This window comes from Eptatretus burgeri, chromosome 5, assembly GCF_056783735.1.
Source record: "Eptatretus burgeri isolate ZD-2024b chromosome 5, Ebu_testis_v1, whole genome shotgun sequence".
Taxonomy (NCBI): Eukaryota; Metazoa; Chordata; class Myxini; order Myxiniformes; family Myxinidae; genus Eptatretus; species Eptatretus burgeri.
Window position 1 is genome coordinate 54,646,356 of NC_140965.1, and position 17,027 is coordinate 54,663,382.

The 17,027-nt window shown below is 41.5% G+C and overlaps 1 protein-coding gene and 1 long non-coding RNA gene across 3 annotated transcripts in view; one reads left to right on the forward strand and one right to left on the reverse strand.

Annotated features, from left to right (window-relative positions):
* LOC147026458 (uncharacterized) overlaps positions 1-17,027 on the forward strand; it is an 89,317-nt gene that overhangs the window by 58,495 nt on the left and 13,795 nt on the right. The window contains exon 2 of the long non-coding RNA XR_015058363.1: positions 9,856-9,929. This is a non-coding gene — a long non-coding RNA (uncharacterized LOC147026458). The remainder of the gene's footprint in view (positions 1-9,855; positions 9,930-17,027) is intronic.
* LOC147026460 (phosphatidylinositol 3,4,5-trisphosphate-dependent Rac exchanger 2 protein-like) overlaps positions 1-17,027 on the reverse strand; it is a 191,247-nt gene that overhangs the window by 31,728 nt on the left and 142,492 nt on the right. For both annotated transcript variants that reach the window (XM_085881887.1, XM_085881886.1), the window contains 5 exons: positions 14,429-14,543; positions 9,799-9,865; positions 8,189-8,409; positions 6,941-7,043; positions 3,004-3,071 (listed from right to left, as the gene is read on the reverse strand). In XM_085881887.1, coding sequence (XP_085738013.1) covers positions 3,004-3,071; positions 6,941-7,043; positions 8,189-8,409; positions 9,799-9,865; positions 14,429-14,543 — 574 coding nt within the window. The remainder of the gene's footprint in view (positions 1-3,003; positions 3,072-6,940; positions 7,044-8,188; positions 8,410-9,798; positions 9,866-14,428; positions 14,544-17,027) is intronic.

The following is a 17,027-nucleotide window of genomic DNA, read 5'->3' on the forward strand; positions in this document are numbered from 1 at the left end:
CCATCCCCCACAATCCTCCATCACCCCCACAATACCCATCACCGTCCCATACCCCCTTCCACCCTCTCCCCCTCCACCATCACCCCCCACCATCATCACACCCTTCCTCCACCATCCCCCACAATCCTCATGACCCAAACAATACCCACCACCACCCTACACCACCCCCTCCACCATCCCCCCACAATCCCCTATCAACCATCACCCCACAATACCCACCACCACCACACACACACACCCTCCACCAACCCCTCAAACCCCCTCTCCTCCTGAGCACCACTCCCCCCTCCACTGGAGCAGGACATCGACACGGCATGACACAGCACAAACACGGCATGACACAGCACCACAACATGACCACAACACAAATGGTGACCCAGGAAAGTATGAAACGGGACGATCCCATAACATACAAGTCACCTAGTCAGCCGACGATGGTGGGACAAAGCATTTGTCACCCATTTTGTCCAGTGTCCGAGTGTGTCTGGGCAGTGTCCGTGCCATGCCGTGCCGTGCCATGTCATGCTTCTGCTGGAGTAATATAACTGATTTATCAATTAATACAAAATCCCTTGTGCATTGTCAATTGAGTGGAAAAACAAAAACTACCAATCTCTGGTGAACATGAAACCGGCGTTTTCATCTTCACCAACACCTTCATTGTCACCATCTTCATTTGAGTTTCTCGCATAAGGCTCGAAACGATCCGGCTTCACAATTCCTCTGAAAGCGTTTCCATCACTAATTTTGTCTCCAATGGTTTCTTCAAAATCCCATTGATCAGTTTCAACATCCTGAGAACCTTCAGTGTTGCTCTTGACGGTGCAATTAGTATCTGAATCCAAGCTCGAAATACCGTTTCTCTATGTAAGCCGCCATTTGGATCATGGTGGGTTTCAGGTGTGATGTCACTAGCGAAAATCGAAAATCAACACCAGGGCTTTTTTTCAGCACTTTGTGATTGGCAAAAAAATTCGAAATTTTTTTTTCCCCTTCAAATGACACCATTATTAATGATTTTCAATGGTTTTCAGGAAAAAAAAAATTGCATTTGGGTTCCCCTTTAATAATGTGAGAAATAAGTCCACCTGCAAAGCCAGAAATTTTGTGAATGGAAAAAATAAAAAAATAAAAAAAAAAATCAACCAATAGGATGATGCATGTACTGATAAATCACGTTTCATTCCATTTGCAAAGGCTGCCAGGATTTGGATGAGGTTGAGATCTCTTAAAGTTCTGAACATCCCAAGAGTTCAGGCTAGTTGAGGTTGCGTCATGGCCTTGCATACATTCAACTGTCATGGTTGTGATCTCCTTATGCCATCTCGGTGACGGGTGAAATCGTGTGAATACCTCGACAGAGCACCAAACATCGTTGATACTACAATTATTCTTCGATATCTCGACGGTGATGGGATGTTTCAAGATGTTGATGCCTCCACCACACACCGTCACGACAATGCTGGTTAATCACCCTTTTCCATCTCCTCCTGTCAATCGCCCATTCTTCTTCCAATTTCACAACTTCTAACTTTCTTGTCACCACCTCCTTCCATATGGTCTTCGGCCTTCCTCTTCCTCTTCTTCCTGGCAATCTCATCTCCTTCACTCGCCTCATCACATCCTCTCTCTCCTCTCATCAGATGAAAAAACCAATTCAATCTCTACTCGGCCAACTCGATGAAATATGTTCCATTAGTTTTTGTTCAGTGAAAGAGTGAAAGGACCTTTAAGTCCTTTATACCCTGAAGGAGTGGAAAGGTTTGAGGGGTCTTGGTGGTATAAAGGTCAAATGTTTTGGAAGGGTCTTAAAGGGACTAAAGGGGAAATACAAGGACTAAAGGTCTATAAGGGGTCTAAATTGTCAAAAGTATCTATATTCTAAGGGGTCTGAAGCATGTAAAGGTCTAAAAGTGTCTGTGGTATCTAAGGGGTCTACAGGGTACATTCCAAAAGTACTAAGGGTCTAAAAGGTCTCGCAAGTCTAAAGGGGTCAAAATGATGTCAATGTCTAAAGGGTCTTAAAAGGTATAAAAAGGGTCTTCGGAGTTATAATGGGTTTAAAGGGTCAAAGGGTCTCAGCAGTCTAACAGGTCTAAAGTGTTTAAGGAGTCTAAAGTATCTAAAGTGATCTCAATGGTCTAATAGTCTAAAGTGTTAATGTGGTCTAAAGGTCCAAACAGTCCATTTCAAGTGTAGTTGGGGTCTAGAGGTCTAAAGAGTCTTATGGATCGATAGAGTCTTAAGGGGTCTAAAGGGTGTAAAGTGTGAAAAGGGTCTTAAAAGGACTAAAAGGGTAAAAAGGCGAAAAGGAACTAAATGAGACTGAATGGATTGTCCCCTCTCTGCCCACCCCCCTCCACCCCCCACCCCAACTCTCTATCCTCCCCTCCCCCTTTCTTTCCCGTTCTTCAAAGCAAGTGGGCATGAATGACATGAAGAGCTTAAAATGTAATTAGGAGGTTAAATTAAGATTCAGGCCAAATTATATTAATGATGAAACATCGTTTTTTATCTCGTAAAGTGATGTAATATCTCCATCTGTGATGGAAAAACATAGATTACATTTTGAGTTGATGAGTTAATTATCTCACCACCTGGATGAAAATTTAATAAAAGGGCTCCATTAGTTTTTGCGCATTGACATCATGACTCATCATGCCGAGTTTCAAAACCATCCGTTCAGCCGCCTTAGAAGAGTAGGAAAACAAAAATGCTGATGGACCCACTGACTGCCTGATGTCATTTCGGCTTTAATAGCTCACCTCGACGTTGGCGTAGACAAGCTAATGACGAAGTAATAACATTTAAAAGTTCCAAACATGACCCAACATATATTCAGGGTCTTCTTGTAGGTTAAGTAACTGTGTGAATTACGAAACATGCACATTTGAAAATGCATCTAAAGGTCTCAACCACCACAAATGCCCCTCAAATGAAAGGTACCAAGGTTCCCATGACATGCCAAACTCTTTCCATCCTTATTATTATCAGCACACTTACCGTGGCACAACAAGCGGTGTGCTGTCTGGCACACCGAGGTTCTTAGCTGTGTTCTGCACCCGAGCACCCTGTTGGCACAGCATGGTATACACATTACTGTCCATCACTTCACTTCATGGACCAAACAAAATAATCCTCATCAGATATGTCACTGTTACAACATAGCCACAGATGTGAGAGGTGTCCAAATTCTCCTGCACAAGGCCATTATTACAGCCACATCCCACATCAGACCCAGACTGCAGTAATGGCGTGAGGGTAACCAAACTGTAGTTTAGTAATATAAAGCCTATCCAACAAAACTATAATTACATACCATATTACTATTGATAATAATAATAATAATAATAATAATAATAACAACAAGAGTTGCTTTGTAAGGAATTTGAGCCATCAAACATGCACAATGGTTGCCTGTGAACCCTCTATCCTTTATAAATGCCGAGCATCAAATCAAGCAAGGAAGCAACACTCGAACAGGTTCAAACCAGTGACCTTCGAGACTCAAAGCAGGCACTCTAACCATTATGTAAAGTTTGATTCATGCCCCCAAAATACTTGGTGGTGTAATTTGTGCATTAATATTCACAAATCCTTTTTCTGATTTCATGTTGTCCACTAACTGGAATCTATTTATGGCAAAGATGGTGTAATTTTAATTTTTTTCAAAAATGCAGATGGGGGACGTAGCCTAATGTTCCAGTTGAAAGTGAGCGTGCTTCAACATGCTCTACCCCGGTGACATTTTCATAGTGCTGGGGATAAATCCGAAAGCAAGTTCTTCTCCACAGGTGTACAAAACCACCTCAACGATGGATTCAATGACACAGCACAAGTCCATTTTGTTTAACACAAGAAAGAGCAAAAGATAATTGTCTTACTTAATCTGAGAATACAACACTTGAACTTTGTTGAACCCCCTCTACAACAGTAGGCCCTTCAGTGGGCCAAAAATCGACCAAGAAAATACATCCAGTCTGACTACAGGTGGAAACATAAGTGTGGAATAAACTAAACAATGGTGTGTTGGTTTTCCACTCTGAGGCCCGAAGGGTGAAGCCCCCCCACCCTCCCACCAACACTCCTCGTTAAACCTGATAGTCCAAATATGTGAATAAGTGACAAGCATCCCTTGCCATCTGATAATGACATTTCCTGCACTTGCTCGAATGTGAGAAGATTCATTGTTGGAATTGTCGAATAATCTCTTGCATTCTCCTGTTCATTACATGAAAATTATTCACCTAAGACACAATAAGGACTTTTTCTAAGCAAGGTCGAGGCTGATGGAAGAGAAAAATATTGAAGGATTAGGGGGGGGGCTATTATAATGACAACAGGTGGATGAATAGAGGAATGGAATAAAAGAGGTGGGAGGAAAATAGGGTTTATTGAGGGTGTGGGGGGAGGGGAAAATAAAACAATCAAGTCAGGATGGGACATGACGTAAGATGGTCTGCTGTGACCTTGAAGCCTTCAAAGGAATAACTGGATTGGACTGACATGGAGTTGATTCCACAGAAAAAAAGGGAGCAAAGGAGGAGATCTGAGTGGTAGACCTGGATTTCAGGAAGTTAATGTGCTGGAGGTTACTGAAAGGAAATTTATATCATGGTCGGGTTGGGAGTGGCAAAGGGTTTGATGAGCAGTAGAAGGATGAGGACTCAGTAGGTGATGCCAATGATGTTTAACATTTGCAATTCCTCAGCATCTAGAAGTGACAGATGTGATTTGGGTGTGCCAGACGATGATGGGGAGCAGCATTCCATCGGGCCATGAGCAATGGTCTTGTAGGCTGTGAGACGTTATGAAGCACTGAAGAAGGATGTGGAATGATGGAGATACATAGTCTTTGGCTTGCTTTTGAGGCAAGGTTATAAATGTATTGTGCTCAGGAGAGGTCTTGATTAATGATCCCAATGTCCCCATGGTGTCAGTGATAGCTCGCCTAATCTTCGCGAAGGACACCTTATGATCTTTAACATCCACCAACTAAGGCCAACAGATGGGATTCCCGTTTAATGTCCATCTGAGGAACGGCACACATATTGATGAATCGCCATGCTTGTGAAACATAGTTCAGATTCAGATTTGAACCCTTGCAGATTTGGATTCGGTCGGATTCAAACCCAGGCTAGACAACTTAGAGGCGAGTGTGCATAACTCAAGGACATCCTGCCAGCCGCTGGTTAATGATAAGGCTCAGGAATTCAAGGGACAGAATTCCTTCGAGAACTTCATCACAAAAGTACATTGGTAGTTTGGCTTGTCAATCATTCAGCAGACACAATGAGAATGTGACACTTGCCTACATTCAATTACAATGTTGTAGGTGTAAGAACTTCCCTCTTCTGATCTTCTCCAGGTGTAGTGTAAGTGATTCAGCCGCCAGCTATCTGTCATTGGGATAAGGTATTGTTGAACAAAATGTGACATGAAAATTGATACTGTAATAATGCTTGAGGTTGTACTGAACGAGGTTAAGCGAATTGAGACTGATGTCAACATGAGGTTCAGGTAAGGATGTCAAACATTCTGTATGTTGATCCAATGAGTATAAATGGATTCTTATCACCTTATTGAGCTGCCTGTTTTTGTTGAGTGGTTAAAGACATGGTGCTTCTCCACTGGCTCGTGCGGGTTAAATTCTCATGGCTGTTCACTCTCACCAACCTGCACTTGGGAAGTGTGGCCAGTCTGCCAATCACCCCCAACATGAGTTGAAGGATGCCTTGGTCCTCCAGTGGACTGAAATGCAGGTCGACGTACAGTTTTATCACCCCATACACTTTAGAAATCTCATATCATCTGCTAAAATCTATAAAGGTAATGTGGCATCAGAATTTTTTAGTTTCCTTTACAGATGACAATATTTTGGCTTTGGTTTTCCATGTTACCACATTGGATATTCGAATAGGAAGTAAGTTTCCAGCTAAACCTCAAAGGCCGTTCGACAAGAGGCCCCTGAAGCCGTGTTACTTGGAAACAAAGTGATTTCTGAGGCCCACTTAAAAAATCTGCCTTAGTAGTAGCAGAGGTGAGAGAACGGCAGGTCAAAAAGCCCTCTGGAAATCAGTCCATCTGGGATGGTATCACTTGCATAGATTAAAAACCATCTGTCCAATTCTTCCTCCTTCACCAGGATGTTGGCACTGTTCGGGATGCTGACACAAAGGCTCATTAAAGTTAAATCAGTGCAATTCGATGATTAATTTGACGTTTGAATGGTATTCTTGATGAAGCAATTATTTCGCATCAGTCTTCAATTTTGACGTATCTGCCAGAGCATGAGATAGATCAATCCGCATTCAGTCCAAGTGAAGTAAATCACACACCATTGCTCATTCTCAAAGGAAATGTCAATCACAGCTGCAGATGAAAGCATGCCCATATAAAGTTACAGTTTGATACTACAATGTTACACGATGTGCAGACACACAGAGCATGGAGGCCTTCTTATGACATTTTATACAAAGTTACTGCAATCACAAGACTCATTAGCCAACTACAACGTGGGTATTGCATCGAAGCAATCAGCATTTGTATCAATGCTGTGAACAAAGATAACCAATCAAGTTGGCTCTTAGATCTTGCTGCAGTCATAAAAGTGCATCTGTGTGCACAGGTCATAGTGAGTTTAGTAACACAGGGTTGGTTTTACGGTCTTTCAAAAGTCTTTCTTTTTTTTTTTAGCATTCAAGTGTCCATTACTATTGCTATGGTCTTCAAATGAACCACAAGGTAAGGGCAAAAAAACTCCACGAGTTGAGGATAATAATGAAAGGACCATGATAGTTTTTGCAGAGAGAAAAAGACCGCATTTTTTAAAGTCAGAGACATGCGATGCTTCACCCGCGTGACTAACTTGCGTCCATTAGTGCGAGACATAGACACGAGAATGCAATTCAAGACGGGGCAGGAAGATGATGAGGCTGACCTGCTTGCGCATAACATCCGCTGCTTGCATCATAGAGCGAGGGGGCAGCCCATGACATCTTGTCAACCACATTACCTGCTCCATTGTTACCTGCAGGGTGCACCTGCAGCATGAGAGGCACACGATGTATTATTAAGTAGAACATCTAAGTACAGTTTCAAAAAATAGCTTCTCTTTTTCCATCAACACAAAACTTGAAATGCATCCCTTTGTTGTACTACAAATAGCTATTTGGGTGATGTCAATGCAATCATTTCCACAAAGTTATTATCGGAATATTGTCCGACGATTATAATTCAGCAACGGAAGTGTGTTTCACAATTAAATGCAAAAATATATGGTAAGTCTGGTTATTGTTGGGAATAATTTTTTTTTATCTCGAATGTTTTTGGAAATTAATGTCTGTTATAATTGTCAACAGCCTTTGCGGGAGCATTTTGCGTGCCCTCATGGACATCCAATTAATGTGTGCATTGTGCACTTTTGTGGTTGGTGTTTGTCTTGAGAACTTTTGTGGTTGGTGTGTGCCTTGTGCACTTTCACGGTTTATATGTGCCTTGTGCACTTCTGCGGCTGATGTGTGCGTTGGACACTTGTTTTGGTTGATGTATCCCTCCATCCATTGGGACCATTCTCTGTGCAGAGCGTTGGTGCTGTCTAAGCAGTCTCCTTGGCGATTGGGCACAATCCTGGACATGTCACCACTCTGACACAGGATACCAGCAAGCTGGTACTCATTATGCTGACCTTGGAAGGATGACAGACAGAGTCAACCCCACCTGGGTGATGTATGGCTTGTGCATTTTTGTGGTTGATGTATGCCTTGGACACTTTTGTGGTTTCTGTTTGCTTGGGGAGCTTTTGTGGTGGATGCGTGCCTTGGGTGCTTTTGCCATTTGTGTGTACATTGGACACTTCTACTGTTGGTGTGTGCCTTGTGCACTTTTGTGGTTGATGTGTGCCTTGTACAACCTTGTGGTTTTGTGGTTCCAGTACATTTTGTGGCCGAAGTGATTTTTATGTGCTTTTATTGTTGAGGAGCTTTTTGTGCGCTTCAAAGGCCGAAGTGCATGTGTCGTCTTATGTGCTCAAGGTTTGTTTTGTGGTCAAGATGAATTATATTATCAAGATTGATTCGGTAGTTGAGATGCATTTTATGCAATTATGTGGTTGAGGGAGGAAAAATAAGAAATCTGAGAAAACATATCAGGTTGTGCATTTGTGAAGAGTCCTGTATTCCCATCATACCTGTGCACTCCGCTGTTACAAACGATCACATGGCAAGCCCCAAGGCGGTCACACAGCTCTGCGGTCACGGAGAGAAGACCGGCCCCCGAGTTTGTTGTACCAGTCATAACATTCCCTGGCGAAGATGTCCCATCAGGCCAATGCGTGTGTTGGTCTTTACGATCTAGGAGCACCTCTGTGATATGACTCAGCTCATCCAAAGCACCAAGTGGCCTTAACAGCTGTTTGAAGAAAGGATTATAACAAACTTGATGTTGGAACTGCGACCAAAGTATCTGCATACAACATTAAACTGAAATCACTGTACAGGTAGGGTGTCCCATAAGTCCTTTTATCCGCAAGTCAGCAGGTTTATTATTTTCTTTGCAGGTGAATTGGGGTAAGGGGTTTTGAAGATGATACAAGGTATGAGTAACCAGAGCCCCCTTTACTTGACCCCTTTACATTTTTCCCACCTGTGGAACAACTTCCACACTCTCTTCAACCTCATTCTTCCCTGCAGGTCTTCAAGACAGCTGATCACCACCATATCAAATCATCCCCCATCCAAAACTATGATCTTTTCTACACACATTAAAACGCCCCCACCCCTTGCATGATTTTGCTTCTGTATCCATGTTGTTCACGCCTTGCGTTCTCCCATATCCATCATCTTTCCATGCATCCCTTCTTTGTCCATCTCCATCTATTTTCCCCCTTCTCCTGCTGTTCATTTTGGTATGTTGCATCCTGATCCATTCTGTGTTCCAACTCTTCCATAAGCCTTGACTATGTTTACAAAAAAACGAGCATTTCATGATGAGTATTTGGGTAGATTGAAATAATCAGACTGGAAACCCGATGAGAAACTGATTACCAAGGACAAATTGATTCAATTTTGGTGAAGATCCAAATCTGGGTCTGGATCCGACTACTAGAATTTTTAAAGCAATTCTTCACTATTGATAGAGGGCCAAAATTGATATTCAGCACGATATCTCAAAAAGTGGATGACTGATTCAGATGGAACTTGGTGGACATGTTGGATGAGTGTCAAGGAAGAATTGATTCAATTTTGGTGAAGATCCAAATCCGGCTACTAGAATGTTTTAAGCAATTCTTCACCATTGAGAGATAGGGCCAAACGTGATACATAGCACGATATCTCAAAAAGTTGTGCACGGATTCAAACGAAACTTGGTGGACATATTAGGTCTGTGTCAAGGAAGAATTGGTTTAATTTTGGTGAAGATCTGAATCTGGATCAGGATATGATAATTATTTAATTTTTAAAGTGATTCTACACCATTGAGAGACTTGGCCAAAAACGATATAGTACTGTATAGCATGATATTTCAAAACTGTATTGGGCCTGATATGTTCTTGTGGATCAGGCATTGCGTGGTGGAGGTATGCGCTCTACTGAGTGCCCTTCTAATTTGAGATGTTTCAAGCCAGATTTCACAATAAGTCTTCAAAAACATGTGAGAATGGGTAAAATTGATAATTAAGTCAATGCATTTGTTTTATTTTGCTCACCTTATTCGAGTAGGAGAACGTTCAGGGGTACAGGGACTTGTGGGACACCCTGTATGTTCAAATTAATTTGTTTCATTGACTCTTATACTCACTTTATCAACCATGACCACTTTTGCTGTTGGTTCTGAAGGCAGTTTCTCTTTATCCAGGTAGAAAGACCTGAATGGAATGAAAGAGCCAAATGGATCACACATCACTGTACGCTGACCCTCAACATTATCAGGTGCGTCACTTTGCACCATTGTAACACCCACAGAAACGAGTACCAACTCTGAAATGACATGATGGTTGACAGGCTTTTCTTGTTCTCCTATGTTATATAATCCTTTCTCACCTTAGGTTAAAGTCAGGGGTATTTTATCACAAGTTTCATTTTGAGCATTTTATCCTGCTGACAAAGCCATTAAGCTATGAAGAAACTTTTAGCCCAGAGATTGTGTTTATGTGAAATTATGAAAACCATGCGATCATTGCATACTGCCTCTTTTGGGTGGTGGTTCATGGTAATGTCCTGTGGTGGACCATGGTAATGTCAAAAGCATCAGTCAATGATATATCGGAGATGTTCAACTGGATTTAAATGTGATGAATGGCAGGCCAGGGTGTCATGACATTTACGTTGGCATTGATGAGAACATTCCTTGTCTGAATGATTCTGTGAGCAGGAAGATTATCATGCATAAAAATGATTCATGGACCATGTTGTTGAAGGGTAAGCAACACATGTTGCTGTAAGACGTCATTAATGTCTCGATCTGGCATCCGCTTGCCATTGATATGGATCAAGTTGGTGCTAAATGTTTCAGCAATACCACCCACATCATGACACTTCCATCTACAAAAGTTGCGCTTCCTGGATGCAGACTAGGGTATTTCATTGCGTCTTCTGTTGAAATCTGAATTCGTCAATGAACATATCACTCGCCCCATTGCCTCCGTGTTCATCAGGCATGTTGATTTGATCACTGCAAGTCTGCTTGGAAGTATCGCGGAGTAACTGTTGGATGCTGAATACGATGACGAGCATGGATTCTTGCATCATTGAGATACTACAAGATGGTGTTGACACTTACCCCGTGGGGTCCCTGGAGTGTGTTGGTAGCACGCTGGGCAGGTTGAAACCAATTGCGAAGATGGCTCATGCAAATATATCGCTCCTTAGCAGGAGTCATCATCCTGGGATGTCTGCTTCTTCGCATATCTCTTGTTGATCCAGTGACTGATAATACTCCTCCGAGCTAAAACATTTCCTCTCCTAACATTAAAGAACCGTGCAACATGGCGAATGGAAGACCCTGCAAGAATGTGTCCAATGATACGATTACTCTTATTTTTTTTGACAGAACTGGCATTTTAATGGATCGTTAACGAATGTAATCGGTGCGTTTTTTGAATTATCCACCGGCTGGTGTCGAGGAAAGACCGTTTCGAATTTCCTCAGAATTCCTCGTGTGACCTATGAAAACCTAAGGGTGCATGAGTTCCATGTGCTGAACGATGATTGCGCGAGGTCATTAGAGAGCTCAGAGAACACGATCCACCATACAGTGTTACTTCAATTTTAACAAAATAATGATTTTAATGATCGCTTAAAAAAAAAAACATCCGAAAGTTTCGTGCTATTGAAGTAGTCCAGAAGCAGTCCCGAATACCACCTTTATATACCACCCCGATTGAACATTTATTACTTCTGCCACCAAAGGAGAATGGAGGTTACATTTTTAACCCTGTTTATTTGTCTGTCCGTCAGCACGACATCTCAAGAAGTTAAGGATGGATTCGGACGAAATTTGGTGGACAGGTTGGGTGTAGGACAAGGAAGAATTGTTTTAATTTTGGTGAACATCCAAAACCGGATCCAGATATGAGAAATTTATAATTTTCTCAGTGATTCTTCACCATTGAGAAATATGGCCAAAAACAATATATAGCATGATATTTCAAAAAGTTATGGAAGAGTTACGACAACGAGGTGGACGAGTTGATTCCGTGCCAAGAACATGGCGATTAGGTTTTGGTTAAGGTCCAGCCAGATGCAGATCCGGCCTATCAGTGGGGTACAAACAAACTGTTCGTCCGGTTGTCTGCCGAGTGCCGTTCTAGTTTAAATTGACGTACTGCAAAACTGGAGGTTTTTGAAAGTATAATGACAGATGATTTGTGTACTGCAATGTTCAAGTATATAGTTAAATTTAAATAAAATAAAGACCGTCAAAGTCGTATAAATAAATAAATTCCGGAATTTACTGTGCCACTATTACCGCAGTGTCCATAACTCCACATTATCTAACACACCATTAGTTATTCATGCCTGTTATTTGTGTCCATTATCAAGTCCTTAAAAACAGTAAGTTTCCAGTTTGGAATGATTTTCAATTTTGTTTGATTGCCAGGATGGCAGACAGAGTAGAAAAAGATATCTCACTCCTCTCTGCACATGTGTGATCGTGACAAATTCAGACAAAGTACAGTAAAACGAAGGACTCGTCTTCTTATTCATGTTTCAATTCATGTTCGAAATATAACATTTAATTTAAATAAGCTGTTCTTTGATCATAAACTGATAAGACAGATGGACAGACAGACAGACAGACAGTCATGAAACAATTACTTAACCCCGTTTTTACCTCTGCCACCGAAGGTGAAGGAGGTGATGTTTTCACCCCTGTCTGTCTGTTTGTCTGTCTGTTTGTGTATAGGATATCTCAAAAGGTTGTGGATGGATCCAGATGAAATTTGGTCGGTAGTTGGGCATGTGACATGGACAAACTGATTTGATTTTGGTGAATTTCCGAATCCAGATCGAGATACGAGAATTATTTAATTTTTATTATGATTCTTCACCATTGAGAGATTGAGCCAAAAACGATACAGCACTGTATAGCATGATATTTCAAAAATGTATTGGGCCCAATATGTTCTCATGGATCAGGCATAACGTGGCGGAGGTATGTGTTCCACCGAGTGCCCTTCTCGTTTCCTTTGCATGTGCGGGATAATTACGATACGTGGAAACTTGCAATTAGGATTTCTCAGGGTGCGATTTGTGAAATTTCCAGTGGGGGGAGGGAGGGGGGAATTGTCAGACACCATGGGGGTTTTTATTTTATTTTTGTTATTTCTGACTTTTACAAATTACAGGCTGTACATAACAATAGCCCGAAATAAATCCAAAAAGTCACATTACAATTAAAACATAGCCTTGTGGGGGACTGATGGTTATTTCCCCAACAGGCAGGCTGAAAATAAGGGATTGGGGGGAAGTGGCCATGGCCCCTCTTTCTGAAGCGGTGCAGTCATGGGCAGCACAATTTAAGTTAATGACATGGTCCTTATGTTTTATGAAGAGCTTGGTCTGCGTCTGGCCATTGGTTTCTTTAAAATTTATTTTAGTTTGAGGTGAAACCCCACCCATATCAACCTCTGAAAGGGGGTGGTTCCTCATGGGGAGCACAAACCCATGAGACCTTACGGTTCTGATGTATCGTACCAAATTTGGTTCATATCGGTCATGTAGTTTGTGAGGAAAATATGTTTTAGTGAATATATGGGATTAGGAGAGTGAGGCCGTGGCCCCATTTCCAGGGGAGATTTGGCCATGGGGAGCACAAATTAAGTAAATGGCATGGTCATGATGCCACATGACTAGTGTGGTCTGGATCCGGTTGTCTGTTTCTGAGAGCATTTTTGAATTAAATACCCATATTTAGGGCAAAACCCCTCTTTAAATGGGCAGATCCAGATGGGGAGCACAACCACAAGAGAAATTACTGTCATGATGCATTTTACCAAATTTTGGCCATGTTGCTCAGGTGGTTGTGGAGAAGAAGATGTTTTTGTAAAAATGAGGGATTCGGCGAGAAAACCCATGGCTCCCTTTCTGGGGGAGATACAACTTAAGGTTAGGGCATGGTCCTGATGCCTTGTGGTGAGTTTGGTCTGGCTCTGTCTGGCAGTTTCTGAGATGTTTGAATAAAATGGCAATATTTGGGGTAAAACCCAATTTTTACCCCCCCTTTTGGGAGTGCATCTGGATAGGGAGCACAACCCCATGAGACCTTGCTGTCCTGGTGCATCATACCAAATTTGGTCCTTGTCGGTCAGGTAATTTGTCAGGAGATGTTTTAGTCAAATGTTAATGGGCGTATGGATGTACGTATGGCCAGACACTGAGCCCCACTCGATGAGCTTATTTCGGAGAAATAACATAAAAATATAACTAATTAATACGTTTCTCACACTGAAAAAAAAGGAATGAAAAAATAATCTTGTTACTATTTCAGCTCTACATGCACAGATGCAAAACTTATGACCACTTATATCAAAGTTCAGGTCAGTTCAGGTATGGGAGCATGCACCGGAGCAGCGTGTCACTGCATCCACTTTCCACAGGTACTCCAACCCACCTGGTCTTAATTCAACCCCACCTGGTGTTAATTCAGCCACCAACAGGGCTTGAACTCAAGACCCTAATATCCCAAGCCCACTAACCTAACCACTAAGCCAACACCAGGCTTTGAAACATCCTCACTCAAAATTCATGACTGCACTACATTTTATGCAGTTGCTGGCAGACTTTGTTAATAGTTTCCAAACATTTAAAATGTAACTGATGGAAGTGAAAGTGAAGATTAATTTTGTGCGTCACATCATTGACATAAAATATGCGAGGACAAATGACAGCACCGGTGGTTCACTGCTCTCGTGAAAATCCCACCTTACCTTAGACTGTGATAAAAGGCGCGCACTTTGTCATAAGAACATGAGTTTATGTTGCGCTGAAGTTCAATTGGAGAGAGGCTGCCATGACAGCTCGGCACAGTCGTCTGTTCGAGACCTGTGCACAACAAAACAAATGTTGGATTGTGAGCTTGGTGGTTATAAGAAAAGGCACATGTGGGAATGTACTGTATTAACACAGACAAGTGCACACAATCACACACACACACGCACACACACACACACACACACACACACACACACACACACACACACACACACACACACACACACACACACACACACACACACACACACACACACACACACACACACACACACACACACACACACACACTAATATTAACCAGAATGGCACTCAGTAGAGCGCATACCTTTATCAGGCTGAACACTTTACATTTTGGATCCCACTGATAGGGTGGATCTGGATCAGGACCTGAACCGAAATCAAATCGGCTTGTTATTGTCACCGACCAACTCTTCCTTCTTGTTTTGTCATAACTAATCCACAATTTTTTGTAATATCATGCTATCATCTCAGCCCCGTCACTCAATGGTGAATAATCCTTGAATTTTTTTTTTTATTCTCATATCCGGATCTGAATCTTCACAAAAAATCGAATCAATTCATCCTTGTCACATACCCAGAGTGTCTACCAAGTTTAATCCAAATCCATCCATAACCTTTTGAGATGTGCTATATATCATTATTGGCCCTATTTCTTAATGGTGAAGAATCAATGGCACAGATTGTTTTCTACCATAAGATCAGAATGAGATTCCAAAATGAAAATAAAGTAATTAATTCTGTCATTTCTAAAAACAACTTTATGAACTGCTTTCCAATAGCCAACATTGGAAATGCTTCATTCCCAGGTCATTGGGGATCTTTTTGGACTTTTGCATCTTCTGGTTCACGCAGTTCTTTAGATGTTACAATACATCCAAGCCTGATGAGCTTTCAACGTAGAAAAAGGGACAGGTTTCAAGAATATTAACAATGGGACACAAGCAGCTGGCAAACCTCATATGATCAATGTCATTTCAGGTTTGGAATGCTCATGATCTATTATGAGTTCATCTTCCCCAGTTGAACGCTAGAGGGCATCAGCATTCTCCTCAATCCATTGCCTACTCAAACAAATTTGAATCCAAATCCAAACAAGCAATAGATGGAGGTTTGAATCCAAACTTCAATCAGAATAATTTAATATTTGGGTCCCACTCCCAACTACTTTGGAACTACCGGGTGCCAAACTGTCTCTGGTTTTGCTCAGTGCACATTCAATTTAGGAAACTTTTAACAGTGTGTGACAATGTCAGCCATGAAATTGTACAAAACTCCTGAAGCTTTGTCCCATATCCAACTGCAGACACTCCAGTCACAATAGCCAACCGAGTGATTTATGCCAAGCCGATGGACTGCAGATCAGCCGGGATATTTCAAACGTGGACAAATCAGCATTGACCTCGTCGGCAATGCGATTGAGATGAGCCTCCCAACCGCAAACCACAAATATATAACATTGCAGTTGAAGTTCACCATAAAATAAATAGGCTGGATAAAACAATGTGGTAAGGTCTTTTGTGTCTCAAAGGACAAAGCTACTCAAAAGTATGGTATGCTTGAAAACACAGAAACAAGAAAACAACGTCTTCTGTCTCAGTGGAGTTAAAAGGGAAGCTAAAAGATAAGGTGTGGGGTAAATGGTTAGGGGTTAAAAGGAGCAGGTAAAAATAAGGTAAGATCAGGGAAAGATATAGTCCAGAAGTGTAGTCTGATATTTCAGATCAATTGTTCAAATTTGCATAAAAGCACCAAAATGGCTGACCAAGGCAAAATCTCGGGTGGCTCCATATCTAGAATTGTTCAGAATACATTATTCTACATGTGTACCAATTTTGGTGCTTTTATGCAAATTTGAACAATTGGTTTGCTATGCTGCAGTGCTAATAGGGGTTAGGGATAGGTAAAAGGAACAGGAGCTGGTATATTTAGTAAAGCGTATTGTGTAGTGCCATCATGTGCAATCCAGGCTAGGGGAACATCCAGGAGATATTAAAGTTGTGAGAGTCTCAATCACTATGTACAATGAAGCGAACCGTGGCTGTTGTCATCACTGTTGTAGTTGTCGTCGTCGTCATCGTCATCGTCGTCGCTATTGTTGGCGGCAATGTCGCTGTTTGTGCACTCCTTCCAGATACATTTATAATTTTTAAAATTCCTTAGTTTATAATTCCACATATAATTTGCAAAGTGTCTGTTTGTGTGTTTGTGCGTTTTACAGTGGCATTCAAAGTCCTGTTTCATTTTCCTCCTGATGGGCTCTTTATATTAAAAAAACTGATGTTTATCATGTTGGAGCTGCCGTAAAAAGTTACTGACTCGAAGGATCGTGGACACGGTTCAATCAGAGACAAAGCCAAAAATATAACTTCATTCTTCTTCGGTGAAAAAAAGTGTTATGCATGGACACAGCTCCTTTGATTATATATATATATATATATATATATATATATATATATATATATATATATATATATATATATATATATATATTTGATTAAGTTCTCCAACCTG